Genomic DNA, 18,917 nt, shown 5'->3' with positions numbered 1-18,917 from the left:
GGGAACTGGGTTTGACCCCTCCTTCACCGACACCAATCTGGCTGAAATAAACTTCTCGCGCCCTTCCTGAACTCTATCAGACCTCTTCTCCCCTAGCGGTTTGTTTGCCGGCTCAATACAGCCAGTCGGAGTCGTCGTTTTTCCTTTCCCTGTCTCCTTCTTTGGGGCAAAACACCTGGACGCAAAGTGACCGACTTTCCCACAATTATAGCATACGACCCCAGGAGACTTCCTACCAAACTGCTTCCTGTCTTCCTTATCATTCTCACTAGTCCCTGGCTTACTTTCTGGCTTTTCCGGCAGACTCTCTCTGCCCTCTCAACTACCCTTCTGGTAGCTTTTACTTAGGGTAAACTTTGCTTTGCGTGTTAACGCGTACTCATCCGCTAACTTAGCAGTTGCGGCTACGGTTTCTGCCTCTCTCTCATCTAGATAGGACCTCATACCTTCAGGGACACAACCTTTAAATTGCTCAATCAGTATTAGCTGGAGCAGTCTGTCATAATCCCCATTGACCCCTTTCAAGGCGCACCAACGCTCACAATACATCTGCATCTCACGGGAAAACTCTAAATACGTGCGGCCCCACTGCTTCCTCACATTCCGGAACCTCTGTCGGTATGCCTCCAGGACCATCTCATAAATCCTGAGTATCGCCTCTTTCACCACATCATACCTCTGGGCATCTTCTGCGGACAATGCCGAGTAAGCTTGTTGGGCTTTCCCTTTCAGTACGCTCTGAAGCAAAACAGCCCACTTATCCCTCGGCCAGTCCTGACTTGCAGCGGCTTTTTCAAAATGTAGAAAGTACCAATCAACATCGGCCTCCTCAAATGGGGGAACCAGCCTAACCTCCTGGGTGCCCTGAACCCTCCACCTTGGTTCGGCATGGAGCCCTGTGCTAGATTCATCCTTAACTTCTCCAGCTCAAATTCCCTATCCTTCTGCTTCTCTCTCTCTTCTCGTTCTAACTGCCTGTTTCTCTCTTCTCGTTCCAGCTGCTTTACCCAGAACTCCTGCCCAAGGGGTTAGCACTGCTCCATTTAGATACACTCCAGGTAATGAAGAAATCTGTGCCCAGCTGATAAAACCCCAGTAATAATAAGTGTACAGTTAACTGTTCTAATAAGAGACAAAAGTCCAAGGATACCTGCAAAGTCTCGGAGAATTAAAAGACAATTGAACTTTAAATGCAAACTAGAGAAAACCTACCTGGATGTAAACGCTGAAATTTTGAAATAAAATCGGGGTCCAATATATTCTGGGAAGGAACCCAACACCATTCCTCTGGATCACATCCCTCCTAGTGTACCAAATATTATTGTTGTCCTCCTTATTGCCCTGAATTAATCAGTCTGTGGACTGTGCAGACAGTTTCCTTGCTGGTCATGTGGGTTAAGCTTGGGAATCAGGGTTAAGGGGCTACAAAGTAAAGTTTTCAATCTGGATACATGAAAGGTGGGATCAATTTACACAAAACAGGGAAGTTTTAGCTTGCAGGTAAGCAGGTTAATTTTCCTAATTACTTTAAAGGGGCCAATAAAGTGCGGGGGGCGGGGGCTGATTTCCGTGGTTCTAGTTTGAATGGAAGATCTTTAGTTGAAAGCCAGACTCTCTGACCAATATAGAAAGAGGGATCCAGCTGCCTCTTTCTTTTGGTCTTGGCCTGTTGGCAGGAAGAACTCTCTTCCAGTGTCACTTTGGCCTTGAGCCACCCTTGCTCGCACCTCTGTACAAATTGTTCAGCTGAGGGGACACCAAACTCTGCCTCCTGCTCAGGGAAGAGAGGAGGCTGAAACCCAATTGACATTCGAAAGGGGTCATACCCAATGATGAATTTTGAAGGTTATTGTGGGCGAACTCCACCCAGAATAAATGGTCACTCCAAGGTGATGATTACCAGACACTAGGCCGCGAAGGGTTTGCTCCAGGTCTAGGTTTACCCTCTCAGTCTATCCACTAGTCCAGCGGTCCCCAACTATCGGGCCGCAGGCTGCAGAGCATGTGCTACCAGGCCACGAGGAAATGATATGAGTCAGCTGCACCTTTCCTCATTCCCTGTCACGCACTGTTGAACTTGAAAATAGGGTTGCCAATTGTCCCGCATTTGCTGGGACATCCTGTATATTGGGCTAAATTGGTTTGTCCCGTATTGCCCCGGCTAAGGTAGAGCATTCCAATCAAACCTTTCGACCCGAAATGGTGTGAAGCGAAGAAACAATTACCATTAATTTATACGGTAACAATTTTTGAGCGTTCCCAGACCCAAAAAATAACTTAACAAATCATACCAAATAACACGTAAAACCGAAGATAAATAACACTAATATATAGTAAAAGCAGGAATGATATGATAAATGCACAGGCTATGTAAGGTAGAAATAATGTACGTACAGTATAGTCGGGAAGATGAAAGGAAAACCGATTTGTGGGGGCAAAAATCGGCACGTACGTGCATGCGCACGTCACGTGCGTACGTCACAGATGCGCACACAGGTGCCCGTGCGAGGCTTCATGGTCATGGTAGTCTTTTCTGGGGTAAAGTGTCCCGGGATTTGACTGCTACTTTTGTCCCTTATTTGGGAGTGAGAAAGTTGACAACCCTAACTGTAAAAGGCATGTTGAGGTGAGTTTAACCTTACTTGGACACCCCTCTCTGGTCGGCTGGTCCGCAAGAATATTGTCAATATTAAACTGGTCCGCGGTGCAAAAAAGGTTGGGGACCCCTGTCTTAGCTGATGGTAGCTTGGTTAGAGGAATGAATTGGAAAGCCTTGGAAAACCTATTGACCACAATTGAAATAGTGGTAAAGGAATGTGATGGGGGCAGACTGATAATAAAATCTCGAGAAAGCTGAGACTAGGGGCATGAAGGAACGGGTAGAGGTTGAAGAAAGCCCCGACGAGGGGAATTAAGATCTTTGTAATGGGCACAGATGTTATGAGACTGCACGAACGACTTAACGTCCTTATATATACCAGACCATCTGTATCTTCTAATGAACTCTGAAGTCTATAAGATACTGGGGTGACCTATTATGTTAGAAGTGTTACCCCATTTAAGAACCTCAGATTGCAACTCAGGTGAGACAAATAATCGACCAGGCGTACTACCTTCTGTAACCTGGTTAAGCTCTTCTAGGGCTTGCCTAACTTGGGAATCTACATCCCACCAGACAGGGGCCACTAACCTTTCTCCCAGTATAATGGGTTCCAACCTCTCTACTATATCTGGGTGCTTGAATTGTCTCGATAATGCATCAGGTTTCTGATCTTTAGACCCAGGACAATATGTTATAATAAAATTAAAAGAATTTAAAAGCAATGACCAGTGGGCTTGCCAGGAATTCAGTCTTTTTGTGTCCTGAATATAAGCCAAGTTCTTATGATCAGTCCAGACGATAAATGGGTGCATAGCCCCCTCAAGCCAATGCTGCCACTCCTCTACCACCAAGATTTCTCTGTTTCCGATGTCATAATTCACCTCAGCTGATGATGGAAAAATAGGCATAGGGATGCAGTTTCTGGCCAGCAGTTGATCTTTGAGCTAAAATGGCACCCACTCCAATACCAAAGGCGTCTACCTCAACATTGAAGGGTAGCTTGGGATCAGGTGGACGCAGAACTGGGGCAGTAACAAAACAGTTCCTGAACTCATTAAATGCTGTCTCAGCCTCTGGGGACCAACAGAAACAGCCCGATGTCTTTTTGGTCAGATTAGCCACCAGGGCCACTATTGAGCTAAAGTTATTAATAAATCTCTAGTAAAAATCTGCAAACCACAAAAACTGTTGAATTATTTCAACAGAAGTAGGTGGAGGCCAGTCTTGCACTGCCCAGGGTATTTTTTCAGGATCCATAAGATTTTCTTGGGAGAGGATAAATCCTCAAAAAGAGACTTTGGGGACATGGAACTCTTCCTTCTCTAATTTCACAAAGAGGCAATTCTCAAACAACCTGCTTTGCATGTGTTACATGCTCCTCATTGGAGTTTGAAAAAATCAAAACGTCATCTAGGTACACAAACAAAAACTTGTTAAGCATTTCCCTCTGAATGTCAAGAATAAATGTCAGAGAGACAGCTGGTGTGTTGCCCAGCCCAAAGGGCTTCACTAAGTATTGACAAAGATCTGTCAGGGTATTAAAGGTGTCTTCCACTCATTCCCTACATGAATACAAATTAAATTATAAGCAGCAAACACGAGGAAATCTTCAGATGCTGGAATTTCAAGCAACACACATAAAAGTTGCTGGTGAACGCAGCAGGCCAGGCAGCATCTCTAGGAAGAGGTACAGTCGATGTTTCGGGCCAAGACCCTTCGTCAGGACTAACTGAAGGAAGAGCTAGTAAGAGATTTGAAGGTGGGAGGGGGAGGGGGAGATCCGAAATGATAGGAGAAGACAGGAGGGGGGAGGGATGGAGCCGAGAGCTGGACAGTTGATTGGCAAAAGTGATATGAGAGGATCATGGGACAGGAGGCCTAGGGAGAAGGAAAAGGGGGAGGGGAGAAAAGCCCAGAGGATGGGTGAGGGATACCACCCCCACCTCCCCCTCATACCCCATCCGTTATTTATTTATAGACACACATTCTTTTTCTCTCTCTCCTTTTTCTCCCTTTGTCCCTCTTACTATACCCCTTGCCCATCCTCTGGGTTTTTCCCCCTTTCCCCTTTTAAGGTCACCATAGTTCACACAGTTGGGAATGTCAGAGGCAAACTGGAAACACAGGTGACAGACTTGGGAAGTCGGGAAGCTTATGGGAGGTAGACCTTATGACAGCTGGAAGTCCAGCCCAGGATACTGCTACTAGGCCAGTCTATAACAGGGCCATGCTGCGATAACCACGGGTACTTTAAGATGAGAGGGATCCCAGAGGAATAGATAAGGGCCACCCCCAGATCTAAAACAATTACCTGCAGAACCAGAGTCTACAAATGCCCAAAGGACCAGTTCCTTGTCGCCCCAGGTCAATAAAGAGGACACATGTACCCCAGAGGTTGCAGGATTAGAGGTATCTTTGGAATCGTCAGTGATCTCCATCTACTGGACAGCCCTTGGACTTTTCTGTTTCCTGACCTTTCTGGACAAGTAGGTTGAAAGTGCCCTACTTCTCCACAATAAAATCAGTCAGTCTCTCTCCCTCTCCCTCTCATACTCTCCCTCTTACCCTCCCGTCCTGCTCAGCAGGGGTGAGACCAGTTCCGCCCAGCTGCATGGCCTGTTCAGTTACGGCTGGGGATGCTTGCAGTGAAGTACTTGGATGAGTATGAAATGTGGGTGAGGAACGGGGATGGCAGGAACCAAATATAGGGAACTCACTGTGACTCTCCCTCTGGCACTCCAACATCCAATTACCGAGACAGATATCTAAGTCAATCCATCTATCGAGGTGCTGAACCAGTTCATGGGCCACCAATTCATCCTTGAGCTTTTCATTCAGTCTTCTGTAGAACAAGGCAACGAGGGTTTCATCGTTCTACCCGCTCTCAAGTGTCAGTGTCTGGAACTCGGTGGAGTACTTGGACACACTCTGCAACCCCTGTTGCATATGGAGAACTCTGCCAGCCACCAGCTGCACCCTACCCTGCAAACGGGGTGATGGAAGACCCTTCTCACGGCAATCTTGAATGTGCTAATGGTCGAACATACAAGAGCATCTCTCTCCCACAGTGCCGTAGCCCATACCAGAGCCTTACCCAACAAGAGAGATATCATATATGCCACCTTTCTCCGTTCAGTGGGAAGCTTGAAAAGTAGCAGCTCAAAGAGCAGAGAGCACTGCTTTAGGAATCCACAGCAAGACTTGGGGTTCCCATCAAAACGCTCGGGACTGGTCAGGTTGGGATGACCTTTTGACACTATCTGGTACAGTCAGGGATGTTCCTGACTGCCTGGCTTTGTGGATCTCTGAGAGGGTATCGATGAACTTGACCAGCTCTTGCAGCATCTCTTCATACTGGCCAACTAATGCAACTTGCTGTGTCAGAGTTAACTGAAAGTCGAATCCTGCTGGATCCAGGGGTGCTGGGTCAAACAGTCACAGTGCCTCTTCACACCCAAGCACAAAATCACACAGAGACTTAGAAGGGTTAAACAAAACTAGGAATCTTATTAACATAATTAAATTTAATGTGGATAAATGTGAAGTTATCCACTTTGGTGGAAAAAATAGGAAAACAGATTATTATCTGAATGGTGGCCGATTAGGAAAAGGGGAGGTGCAACGAGACCTGAGTGTCATTATACACCAGCCATTGAAAGTGGGCATGCAGGTACAGCAGGCGGTGAAAAAGGCGAATGGTATGCTGGTATTTATAGCAAGAGGATTCGAGTACAGGAGCAGGGAGGTACTAATGCAGTTGTACAAGGCCTTGGTGAGACCACACCTGGAGTATTGTGTGCAGTTTTGGTCCCCTAATCTGAGGAAAGACATCTTTGCCATAGAGGGAGTACAAAGAAGGTTCACCAGATTGATTCCTGGGATGGCAGGACTTTCATATGAAGAAAGACTGGATGAACTGGGCTTGTACTCGTTGGAATTTAGAAGATTGAGGGGGGATCTGATTGAAACGTATAAGATCCTAAAGGGATTGGACAGGCTAGATGCAGGAAGATTGTTCCCGATGTTGGGGAAGTCCAGAATGAGAGGTCACAGTTTGAGGATAGAGGGGAAGCCTTTTAGGACCGAGATTAGGAAAAACTTCTTCACACAGAGAGTGGTGAATCTGTGGAATTCTCTGCCACAGCAAACTGTTGAGGCCAGTTATTGGCTATGTTTAAGAGGGAGTTAGATATGGCCCTTGTGGCTACAGGGGTCAGGGGGTATGGAGGGAAGGCTGGGGCAGGGTTCTGAGTTGGATGATCAGCCATGATCATAATAAATGGCGGTGCAGGCTCGAAGGGCCGAATGGCCTACTCCTGCACCTATTTTCTATGTTTCTATGTTTCTATAACACAACAAAACAGTTTGACTTACAAGGTCTTCGATAACTTAACCAAAACTGCACTAGGCAAGGATCAGGACAACCGAGCCAATGAGGGGTTAGCACTGCCCCATTTAAGTACACTCCAGATCATGAAATATTTTGTGTGCAGATGATAAAACCCATGACAAGCTTACAGTTAACTATTCCAGCAAGAGACAAAAGTCCAAGGATACTTAATTGGTCACATGCAAAGTCGCAGAAAATTTAATTCCCCATTCTCTTTTCCCTTTCTCACCTTACCTTATTGCCTGGCCATCACCTCCATCTAGTGGTCCTCCCCCTTTTTCTTTCTTCCATTGTCTTTTGTTTTCTCCGATCAGACTCCCCCTTCTCAAGCCCTGTACTTTTTTCACCAATCAACTTCCCATTTCTTTACTTCATCCCTGCCCTTTCTGGTTCCACCTAACACCTTCTTTCTCTCCTCCCCCACCTCTGAGATGATAGGTTCCGACTGGTTACCACTCTATGTGAGAAGAGGTTTACTTTGAATTTCCTCCTTGACTTTCTACAATCTGCAGATGAAGACAAGCTCACTGGGGTTTTGTCTCAAATATTCCTCATTCCTCGAGACTCTGGGCCAAGGAAGAATGCTATGGTCATTAAACTCCTATTTCTGTGCTCTTTTCAATGTTATGGGTCATATTTATTGATTTCAAAGGTCTGTGCTTTACACCAGAAGACCATAAGACAAAGGAGGAGAATTGGGCTATTCAGCCCATCGAATCTGCTTAGCCATTCCATCATGTTTGATTGTTATCCCTCTCAATCCAGTTCTACTACCTCTCCCTGTAACCTGACTAATCAAGAACCTATCAACTTCTGCTTTAAATATACCCAATGACTTTTGGCCTCCACACCAATGAATTCAACAGATTCACTGCATTCCAGATAAAGAAATTCCTCCTCACCTCTGTTCTAATGTACATCCCTCTTTTCCGAAGCTGTGCCCTCTGGTCCTAGACTCATCCACTATTGGAAACATCCTCTCCACAGCCACTCTAACTAGGCATTTCAATATTTTATTCAGCACAGCTCTGTGGGCCGAAGGGCCTGTATTGTGCTGTAGGTTTTCTATGTTTCTAATATTCAATGGGTTCCATGTTGGTGACTGGTGAAGTGCTTTGGCCTGAAATCATGATTGTTTATTCCTCTGCGTTGATGTTGCCGGGTTTGCTGAGTTCCTCTGGTGGTTTATTTTTGTTACTCTATATTTCCAGCATCTGCAGAATCTCTTTTGGTTTTTTTTTTGTTATTTCTGCATTTGTTAGCGTGTTGGTCTTTGACTTTTGACACATGTAATGCCTTTTGGTATTGATCGTACTGTTTGTGGGAGCTTGCTGTGTTAAAATAATTGCTGAGTTCTCCACATAAAATCATTGCCTAATTTTGAATACATGGCATTAGGGACCCGGTGTCCAGATACTATCAATGGCACCTTTTCTACCCAGAAATCTCCGCGCTCCAGAAGTCGCTATCGGCGGTTTACCGATCAAATGCGCAGGCGTTTTCCCAGAAAGACAGAGAAAATCGCGCATGCGCTAAGTAGACAACAGGCTCTGGAGGTTCGGAAGCAGGTAGGAACAGGTCTCGGGGCGAGGGTTTCATGAAGACTCGTGTCCACACCCCAACTGAGGGACAATTGCTGCAAGCTCCGTACACACCGTGGCCCTGTATCCCGGGTTTTCTGGGTTTACCCGCGTTCTCTGCCTCACGATTCGTACTCGCCCGGGGAGCTGTACGCTAATGAGCGAAGGTCCTGCCGCCATTATTGAGGCGCACGCGTAGTGCTGGTTTTGGGATGGATAGACGTTTATCTCATCGCGGGGTTTTCTGGGTACACAGTCAGCCATGCGTGGCACTGCCAGTGTTTTTCTGCTAATCGGTAGGACGTGTTTGGAAGCGCAGGCGGAGGGAATGGGAGTGGATTGATCTCTCAGACACTGATAAACTCTCGCTACCTAAATCCAAGGATTAGGAACTCAAAGTTCAAAGTAAAGTAAATTCATTGTGAAAATACATATATGGCATCTTATTGCCTGAGATTCGTCTTCTTGCGAGCATTCACATTGAATAAACAGAAGCAACAAAATAAACAAGCAAAATATTAATAATAAGTAAATAATGCATTTTGAGAACATGAGATGCAGAGTCCTTGAAAGTGAGTCCATAGATTGTGGCAACTATTCAGTGTCGGGCTGAGTGAAGTTGAGGAAGTTATCTCCTTTAGTTCAAGAGTTTGACGATTGAGAGGTAATGACTGTTCCTGAACTTGGTGGTGTGTGTCCTGAATCCCCTGTACCTCCTTCCTGATGGCAACAGTGAGAAAAGAGCATGGCCCGGATGGTGGGGGTCTCTGATACTGGATGCTGTTTTCCTGTATCAGTGCTCATGGACCTCCGGTTTCCTCCTCCTGAAGTCAACAGTCACCTTCTTGGTCTTGCTGACATTGAGTGAGAGGTTGTTGTTATAGTACCACACAGCCATATTTTCAATCTCCCTTCTATATGCTAATTCATCATTATCTTTTATTCGGCCAGTGACTGTGGTGTTGTCAGCAAACATAAGTATGGCATTTGAGCTGTGCTTAGCCTCACAGTTATAAGCATAAAGTGAGTAGAGCATGCGGCTAAGCCCACAGCCTTGTGGTGCAGCTGTACTGGTGGAAATCGTGGAGGAAATCAAGGATCCCATTGCACAATGAGGTATTGAGTCCCAGGTCTTGAAGCTTATTGATTCGTTTTGAGGGATTAGTAGTACTGAATGCTTAGCTATAGTCAATGAAGAGCATCCTGATGTTTGCACCTTCATTGTCCAGATGTTCCAAGGCTGAGTGAAGAGCCAACAAAATGGCATCTGCTGTTGACCTGTTGTGATGGTAGGCAAACTGTAGTGGATTCAAGTTGCTCCTGAAGTAGGAGTTGATATGTTTCATCACCAACCTCTCAAAGCACGTCATCATCGTGGATGTAAGTGCTACTGGATGATAGTCATTGAGGCAGATTACCATGCTGTTCTTAGGCATGATTGAAGCCAGCTAGAAGCAGGTGGGTACCTCAGACTGCCAAAGAAAGAGGTTAAAGATATTAGTGAACAGTGCAGCCAGTTGATCAGCGCAGTTCTTCAGTATTCAGCCAGGTACCGAGTCTGCTTTCCATGGCTTCACCTTTCTGAAGGATGCTGTCATGTCGGCCTCAGAGACTGAAAGCATAGTGTCATCGGGGGCTTTGGGAGTTTGTGAAGTTGCCTCCATGTTTTGATGGTCAACGTGAGCATAAAAGGCATTGAGCTCATCTGGGAGCGAATGCTTGTTATCTCCTATGTTGCTTGATTTTACTTTGTAGGTGGTGATAGCATTCAAGCCTCACCGTTGAGCATCCATCAGTGATCCAAGTTTGGTCCGGAATTGTCACTTCACATGTGATAAGTCTTTGAATGTGGCCCAGTTTACCAACTTAAAGCAATCCCATATCCTCTTGGAACAAACATCTCGGATGAAAAGCATCCAAGTCACCCTCCAGACAAATGGATTAGCCAACATTGAGATCAGTTCTGATGTTACAGTCAGGTAATGTCCAAATCTTAGTAGATAACATGAGTTGAGACTGAGACTAAAGGAAGGAACTGAGTCTACCTTCTAGTCAATTACAATGTGAATTAATGCTGCAAAGGAAAGAAAAATACAAAATCCTTGCATTAGCTTTAGTTTAGAAAATCACATTTATTCTGCCTCCTCTTTTGGACCTTTCCATCCATGAGAACGTGTTTTGTCCTATTCTCTCCGGGTACATAATGACGTTAAACACCTTTGTCCTGGGTAACAAGTGACCTGTGGTTTTCACATCTCAAAAGTGCCTCACTTTAACTATCTCGATTGAGAAACAATAATGCCCTCGTCTTGATTGCCATCGATGAGTTCACCACCATCAACCACTTGTGCGGGGGGTGGGCAGAGTAATTAGAAAGAGTCCAGGAGCAGCCACGTGTCTTTGTAACGCAATGGGACATGGACTAGAACTTGAAATAATATTAATGGAGAGAGACAAACTGAGCCAATTCACAGATTGAAGATGGGTAGAAATGGCCCATTCTGATACAGACTGGAAGACCACCAGTCTATTTGATGGTCAGTCTGAAAGCCTGATAAGTTAAAAGATGAGTTGTTCCTCCAACTTGGGTTGAACCTCACTGAGCAGTGTGATGTTAGACCTCACCATAGAGACTAAAATTAAATGTTGTCCTTCACCCATTGATGTATTTTGTATATCTTTTTACAGGTTAAAAACGGCAAAGAATTTCTGTACAGAAATCTTAAACACAACACTTCGGTTCTGCTGTGTCTGTCCAGAAGTGACCAGATATTTCCTTTGTACCACCAATATATTTGTTGATACTTGGCGATGAAGATGTAGAAACTTGTTTTCCCTCTGAAATGACAAAGGTTTCTGTTTTAACTCAGTGAAATCCACTGGAACTGGGATACTGAGAACACACCAGCGTTTATTCACCAGACAACACACATCAAAGTTGCTGGTGAACGCAGCAGGCCAGGCAGCATCTATAGGAAGAAGCACAGTCGACGTTTCAGGCCGAGACCCTTCGTCAGGACTAACTGAAAGAAGAGCTAGTAAGAGATTTGGAAGTGGTGAAATTTATTCACCAGAGATCAGTTCTTTAACTGAACTGATTGTGCGAGGGATTCACTATGTCTAACACCTGTATGAATCACCAGAGAATTGATAGCAGGGATTTATCATTCACCTACTCTCAGTGTGGAAAGTGATTCACTCACTTAGCTGACCTGTAGAAACACCGGTGACTTCACACTGGGTAGGGGATTTACTCAGCCATCCAGCCTGAAGATACATCAGCAAGTTCACAACAGAGTGAGATGGACGGTTCACCGTTCTGACTGTGGGAAGTGATTCAGTGTGTTATCCATGCTGAAGATACATCAAAAAACTGAGAGGCCATTTCACTGTTTGGTGTGTGGGAAGAGATTCATACGCTCAGCACACCCACAGACACACCAGGGAGAGAGACCGCTCGACTGTTCTGTGTGGTGGGAAGGGATTCACTAACTCATCCCTCGTGATGACGCATCAGCGAGTTCCCTCTGAGAAGAGGCCGTTTACCTGCTCAGACTGTGGGAAGGCATTTACTCACCCATCTCTCCTGCAGAGACACCAGCGAGTTCACAGTGGGGAGAGACCGTTTATCTGCTCCGTGTGTGGGAAGAGATTCATTCGGTCATCTAACCTGCTGACACATGAGCGAGTTCACACTGGAGAAAGACCGTTCACCTGCTCAGACTGCGGGAAGGGATTTACTCAGTCATCCCACCTAAAGACACACCAGTCAGTTCACACCGGGGAGAGACCATTCACCTGCTCAGACTGTGGGAAGGGATTCACTCGGTCATCTGACCTACTGGCACACCAATCAGTTCACACTGGGGAGATGCCGTTCACCTGCTCAGATTGTGGGAAGGGATTCACTCAGTCATCCAGCCTGCAGACACACCAGCGAATTCACACGGGAGAGAGGCCGTTCACCTGTTCCGTGTGTGGGAAGGGATTCACTCACTCATTCCGTCTTGTAACGCACCAGCGAGTTCACACTGGGGAGAGGCCGTTCACTTGCTCAGACTGCGGGAAGGGATTTACCGAGTCATCCAACCTGATGAGACACCAGCGTGTTCACTCTAGGGAGAAGCTGTTCACCTGCTCGGACTGTGGGAAGGCATTTACCCATTCATCTCACCTGAAGACGCACCAGCGAGTTCACAGTGGGGAGAGATTGTTTACCTGCTCTGTCTGTGGGAAGGCATTCATTCGATCATCTGATCTGCTGATCCACCAACGGGTTCACACGGGGGAAAGGCCATTCTCCTGTTCCGTGTGTGGGAAGGGATTCACTCAGTCATCCAGCCTGCAGACACACCAGCGAATTCACACGGGAGAGAGGCCATTCACCTGTTCCGTGTGTGGGAAGGGATTCACTCACTCATCCCACCTTGTGAAGCACCAGCAAGTTCACACTGGGGAAAATATTTAAATAAGCTGCAGGCTGGATGTTTAACCATCATGGTTGGTGAATCCAAAGACAAGTTCCAAAGTGACTGTTGGCGTCGAACTCTGCAAATATTGCTGCTGCTCAGCACAGCCAGTTCTGCACTCTGGTCACCAGGCCTGGGAGAGGCTCCTTCTGCTGATGTTCACCTTTAATGGGACTGGTGTTTGATATTCTGGATCTGAGACAAATATATCACTTCTATTTTAAACTCTGTCTCAGGTACCTAGTGTACAGTAGAGAGTCAACTCAGCCCAGTTGGTCTCTGACCAGGTTTCTGATCCACAACAGACTTTTTCAATCCATCCCTGCTGTTCACCTCTCGTTCTGCCTGCGGTGATGGTTATCACTCTGTGCATGACGAGGTTTCCCTTGAATTTCATGCATGACTTTCTGCAGACCGAAGAAGGAAATGGGGTGGCTGCGGTTATGTCTGACATGTGCTTCATTCCCCAAATCTCTGCGTTGAGGAAGAATGACATTGGTAGTTAGCCTCTGTACTCCCTGCCCTTCAACATCAGGGGTCATTTTCAATGCTTCTAAAGGGCTGCGTCTCACACAGCTGGGTTGGGACAATACACTGAAAGCAAAACAGGGAACCATTCGTTGGATATTCGATGGGCAAGCGTTGGAAACCAGAGATGGGTCAGCACGGAGTAGAGTCTGGGGCTCTGGACGGTGGTAGGGGTAAGAGCCTATGATGAGGAGCAGGAAAATAGAGTGGGACAGGGCATAGCAATACAGAGCAGCGACATTGGAATCTGCGTGACGTAAATCAGTTCTGTCAGATTTGTGAATTTTAGGGCACCTCGGCAGCAGAGCAGCTAGCGCGATGCTATTACAGCGGGGGGCGTTGGGGTTCGGAGTTCAATTCTGCCGCCCTCTGTAAGAAAGTTTGTACGTTAGTCCCATGTGTGCATGGGTTTCCTCCAGGTGCTTTGGTTTTCTCCCACAGTCCAAAGACATACCGGTTAGTAGGTTAATTGGTTATTGCACATTGTCCAGTGATTAGGCTAGGGTTAAATTGGTGGGTTGCTGGTTGGCACAGTTCAGTGGGCCAGAAAAGCCTGTTCTGCACTGTATCTCCAAATAAAAATAAAATAAAAAAAAAATTAGGTTGACTTTGACTATTGATACACACAATGCTTGTTGACATTGAATATGCAAACACGAGGAAATTTGCAGATGCTGGAATTTCAAGCAACACACATAAAAGTTGCTGGTGAATGCAGCAGGCCAGGCAGCATCTCTAGGAAGAGGTACAGTCGACGTTTTGGGCCGAGACCCTTCGTCAGGACTAACTGAAAGAAGAGCTAGTAACCCCCTCCCACTTTCAGATCTCTTACTAGCTCTTCTTTCAGTTAGTCCTGACGAAGGGTCTCGGCCCAAAACGTCGACTGTACCTCCTCCTAGAGATGCTGCCTGGCCTGCTGCGTTCACCAGCAACTTTTATGTGTGTTGCTTGACATTAAATATATTGATTCTGGGAGGTTGCTGTGAGAAGACAGCACACTGGGACATAGCATCCTCTATTGGGTCAGTTAAAGGTGTGTTTCTCTTTTTTAAACATCTTTTTTTAAGATCACAAGAGGCTACTGGACATTAAGAACTTCATGTACTGCAGGCCTACCCCATCAGTGAGTAGCTTGTTAGCAGAGGAGCTGGACTTGGTGCGGATTGAGTACTGCTTGTTACAGAAAGGCGTCGGAGTTGGTGTGCAAAGGTAGTGTGCAGTCTAACAGTCAGTGATTGTCTTGGTCATTTTTCTTGTGATTGCAAGACCCTGTTGGACATTGGTGACGTGGAATACTGTAAGTCCAATTCACTGGCTTATTAGTGTGACCAGCGACAGGGGAGCTGCGTGGTCTCTGTTGTAGCATAGGCTAGGACTCATGCCTTGGTGCGGCCTGTTGCAACCGCCCAGGAGAGGTGACAGCGGAGGCGGTATCCATGCTGGGTTAGAGTGGCCCTCTTGTCGGTGCTGCTGTCCAGTGTTCGTTTGGTGAAAGACGAGCTGGTCATCTGCGATCTGCCGACACATCCATTGACTCAGGGACTTGGGCTATATTTGTGTGTTTGACACACAAGTCTTTCTTGTGTGACTGTATGTTTACTGCTGTCTTGTATGTGCTTTGTGCTGTGTATGACTGTTGGTACTGTGTTTTGCACCTTGATTTCAGAGTAGGCTGTTTCCTTTGACAATAGACATTAGGTGCAGGGGTAGGCCATTCTGCCCTTCGAGCCAGCACCATATTGCCTATATTCGTGAGTATTCATGCATGGTTCAATGACAATTAAACTTGAACCTGTATTAAATTGGATACTGAATCCTCATAAGAATATTTACTGGATTGGTGTCATTTCGCAGGGGCGAGCCAATGTTCATAAACACTTTCAATTGCACTGTTCTTACCTAGAAATCTCCATGGTTCAGAATTCACCTTCCGTGATCTGAGGATTGAATGTGCAGGCGCTGAGAGTACAAGGTTGAGCCGAAAGGCAAGTATGCACTGTGGACAAAAGACTCCGGACAATTGGCAGTAGGTTTCCAGGTGGGGGTGCCATCAGCACTGGCGTTTGCACCCGACTAAGGGACAATTACTGTGAGCTGTGAACACACTTGACCCTGCACTGGGGATAGTCCCAATCCTGCTGACACTCGGTTTGCACAGGGCCCTGGGGAATTATCTGCTGATAAGTGATGATTCTGGGCGCATGAGTATTGCTGGGACCGTGACGGCTAGATCACTTTGTGGTTGGTGGAGCATTGTGGGTATAGAGCGTGTTTGGAATTGCAGTTGGAGGGAATGGGTGTGGTGGACCACCCAGCACAGCTGAGATTTTGCTGTTTAAATCAAAGGATTTGGGACTTGGACCAAAAATATGGTTTTGTGTTTATCTCACAAGAAAAGCTTATAAGGTATCTTTCAGACAATTAGATAGCAATTTTCTACCAACTGAAGTGGAAAGTTGAGATCAGGTCCAATGTCCAGAACCAGCTCATGTCCGTACCTTGGTAGCTAATGGGAATAGTTGAGACTGAGGCTTACAATAAAGATCTGGGTCCAGCATCCAGTGAAATAAAACGTCAATTAGAGCTGCAAAGGAGAAACAAACTCCATGCATCATTTTTTGGTTCTTTAGCAAATCAACTTTGTTGAATGTCATCGAGTTCTGGATCCTACTGCCAAGTAAGACCATTGATTCTTCTTTTCTGTCTGGGTGCATAACGATAACGAACACCTCTGTTTTGGGTAATGAGTGATCTGTAGCATTCACACCACAGAAGTTCCACACATTAGCAATATCCAATGAGAAAGTCTAATCACCTACCCTTGACATTCATTGATCTTGCTGTTGCTGAGTTCACCACCATCAATCACCTCAGGGTTACAGTGATCAGAGAGTCTTCAGGAGCAGCCATGTAAGTATTTTGTGTTCCTGGTAGGGCAGTGAGACATGCCCAGAATTGTTAAGCTATACCAATAGGCAGACCCAACTGAGCAAAATCACAGATAGATGATGGGCTGGATGAACCCATTATGATACAGGCAGGTAGAGAAGATATTGAGCCCAGTTGCCAAAATTGTGACAGATGGAAGACGAGGATTTGTTTTCTTAACTTGCATGGAGCCTCATTGTAGCAGTGGCTCACCTTGGGGACTAGAATTCATCTGAATTACTGTCCTTCACCCATTGAACTCTTTTATAAATATTTTACAGGTTAGAAAATGCAAAGAAATTGTTTATGGCAATCTCAAATACAACATCTCATCAGTTCTGCTGTGAATGTCAATTTACCAGCACTTGAATATCATCATTCTTTGAATGTGGTGGTCGACCACACCACACCTGTCGTATCAAGGAGAACCCATATGTCAGTGTTGGAGTGAGATTTGGATGAACCAGCCTGGAGATAAACCTTGTAATTTTCCTCCAAGTCTTTGAAGGGGTGAACAAATATTTCCTTTGTAACACCAATATATTCATTGTCAATTCTTCAAAAAGCAGGCATGTCCCAGTTTGAACTGTGCATCTACTTGTGTCTGAAGTGAAGTTTTCTGTTTTAACTTCTCTTTGAAATCCATTAGATCTCGGGCCCTGAGAACTGTTGAGCACCTTTCTGCTATGTCTTATAACAAACAGCAATTAACTCGTGTGTGGATTAATCATAAGCATGTTATTTTGCTTGTTATAAGGAAAGGCTACCTCCGCACAAGAGCCAGTGATAGCTTTGAAAAAAAGACCGCATAGTCAGTCTTTCACAGACAAGTGTTAGCTACTCACGTCTGTTCAAGGACAGGATACATTGTATTAGTGTACTTAATTAGTGTACTTGGCATTCTTTCTGTAACCAAATCCACTTTGTATTTCTGCAGTTTGCCATATACTCAAGGTGCATCGGCGTAATGCTACATGAACACTATTAGCAAAGCACTCTGGTACAACACAGGTTCCTGCCATTTTGTTACTTCAAGTACATTTCCACATTCCATCCTTTTTGTCATTTCACAACAACTCTATGTTTCACCAACTACGGTAACTGAAATATGCATATATACGTATATAAAGCAATGTTGTAGTTTCAAAGCCCGACCCAAAATTCTCTTTTCATCCATCTATTTCAATTGATACCCATCCCTTTCTTTAATAATATCTGCTTTGACCTGTTACTTCAGACAAAAATTGTAAAAGAATAGCAGTGATGATTATAATACCAATAGTTATGCCATAATGCAGAATAGTTGCCCACCGTCCTCCCAGCTCCCCCACGTGGTCACCACCCACCTCCCGGAGTGTAGTAGTTGTGATACTGATCCCCTACTTTATTAACCTCTTTAGTGGGGACTTGGATGTGGTTTGCCAAGTTAGTTATGCCACCAGCCGAACCGGAGGATTACGATTTTTTTTTTGATTGGTTAGGTATGCAAGTTATTACAGCAACACAAATGCCCCCTTTTCTCTGATAGAATAAAATCCAACCCCATTCTGTTTTGTAATGGTACTATATGAACAAGCCATCAGTTCCACCGACATCTTGATTAATGCTTGTTGGGTTTGATCAAAGGCAAATGCAGTTTCATTCACTATTTTCTCCAAAGCCAATGCCATATTAATTAGTTTCCAGAAGAATCTTGCTGTCCCATGTCCCGGAAAGGCAATCATCCAGAATTGGCCTCTCTTGGCCTCTCTTATGAACTTCCAGTGCAGCTGGACCAAAGTATGGTGAGGAGGTGACGCTAAGTGTCGCATGTGGTGCACTATGTAAGCAAAATAGCAGCAGCCCTTCCAGGCTCTTTCCAGTTCCTCTCACACTTGGGCAACATGGCCGGCAGCCAGGGGTGGGCCTGGTAACCACATACCCAATAAGTGCCGTTCAGCATACAAGGAGGATTGAGATTTCTCAGTTCCATACATGTACTTTTACTGTTTCCCATATAGGGGCTTTTGCAGTAACCTGATCATCACACTTTATTCTAGACGCAACCATTTGAATTCCTCTCTTAATCACTGAGGAGCTTATCAGTGTATGGAACCAAATCTTCTGCAGATTAGTAACCAACAGGATACTGTCGCCCTCCATGTTCTCGAATTAAGACTGCTATCGTGTTTACAGGGTGAATTATCCAGCTGTACCAAGGATGCTTAACGCAGGTGCAGTACACAATGTTACTTTTATAGCTTAAAATACTTTCAGTTGTTCTTCATTAAGAGTAATAGATCGTCTAAGAACTTTCGTCCTTCAACGGATTGTTGATCAATAGTCGATTGTTCTGCCGCTAGTTTGTTAATACATCAATTAGCAATAGTTTCATCTGACATTAGTTTAATCGCTGTCATTCTTACATGTGTCATTAGGGG

General features: G+C 45.3%; 1 protein-coding gene across 1 annotated transcript; it reads left to right on the top strand.

The window, feature by feature from the left end:
• The first annotated feature begins 8,523 nt into the window (after positions 1–8,523).
• Positions 8,524–14,223, top strand: LOC134347624 (zinc finger protein 239-like). The gene is made up of 2 exons (XM_063049992.1): positions 8,524–8,560; positions 11,261–14,223. The coding sequence occupies exon 2, from the start codon at positions 12,078–12,080 to the stop codon at positions 13,038–13,040; it is 963 nt and encodes a 320-aa protein (XP_062906062.1). The 5' UTR covers positions 8,524–8,560; positions 11,261–12,077; the 3' UTR covers positions 13,041–14,223.
• The last annotated feature ends 4,694 nt before the right edge of the window (positions 14,224–18,917 follow it).

This window comes from Mobula hypostoma, chromosome 6 (genome assembly GCF_963921235.1).
Source record: "Mobula hypostoma chromosome 6, sMobHyp1.1, whole genome shotgun sequence".
Lineage (NCBI taxonomy): Eukaryota > Metazoa > Chordata > Chondrichthyes > Myliobatiformes > Myliobatidae > Mobula > Mobula hypostoma.
This window is presented reverse-complemented; position numbering and strand designations above follow the sequence as displayed.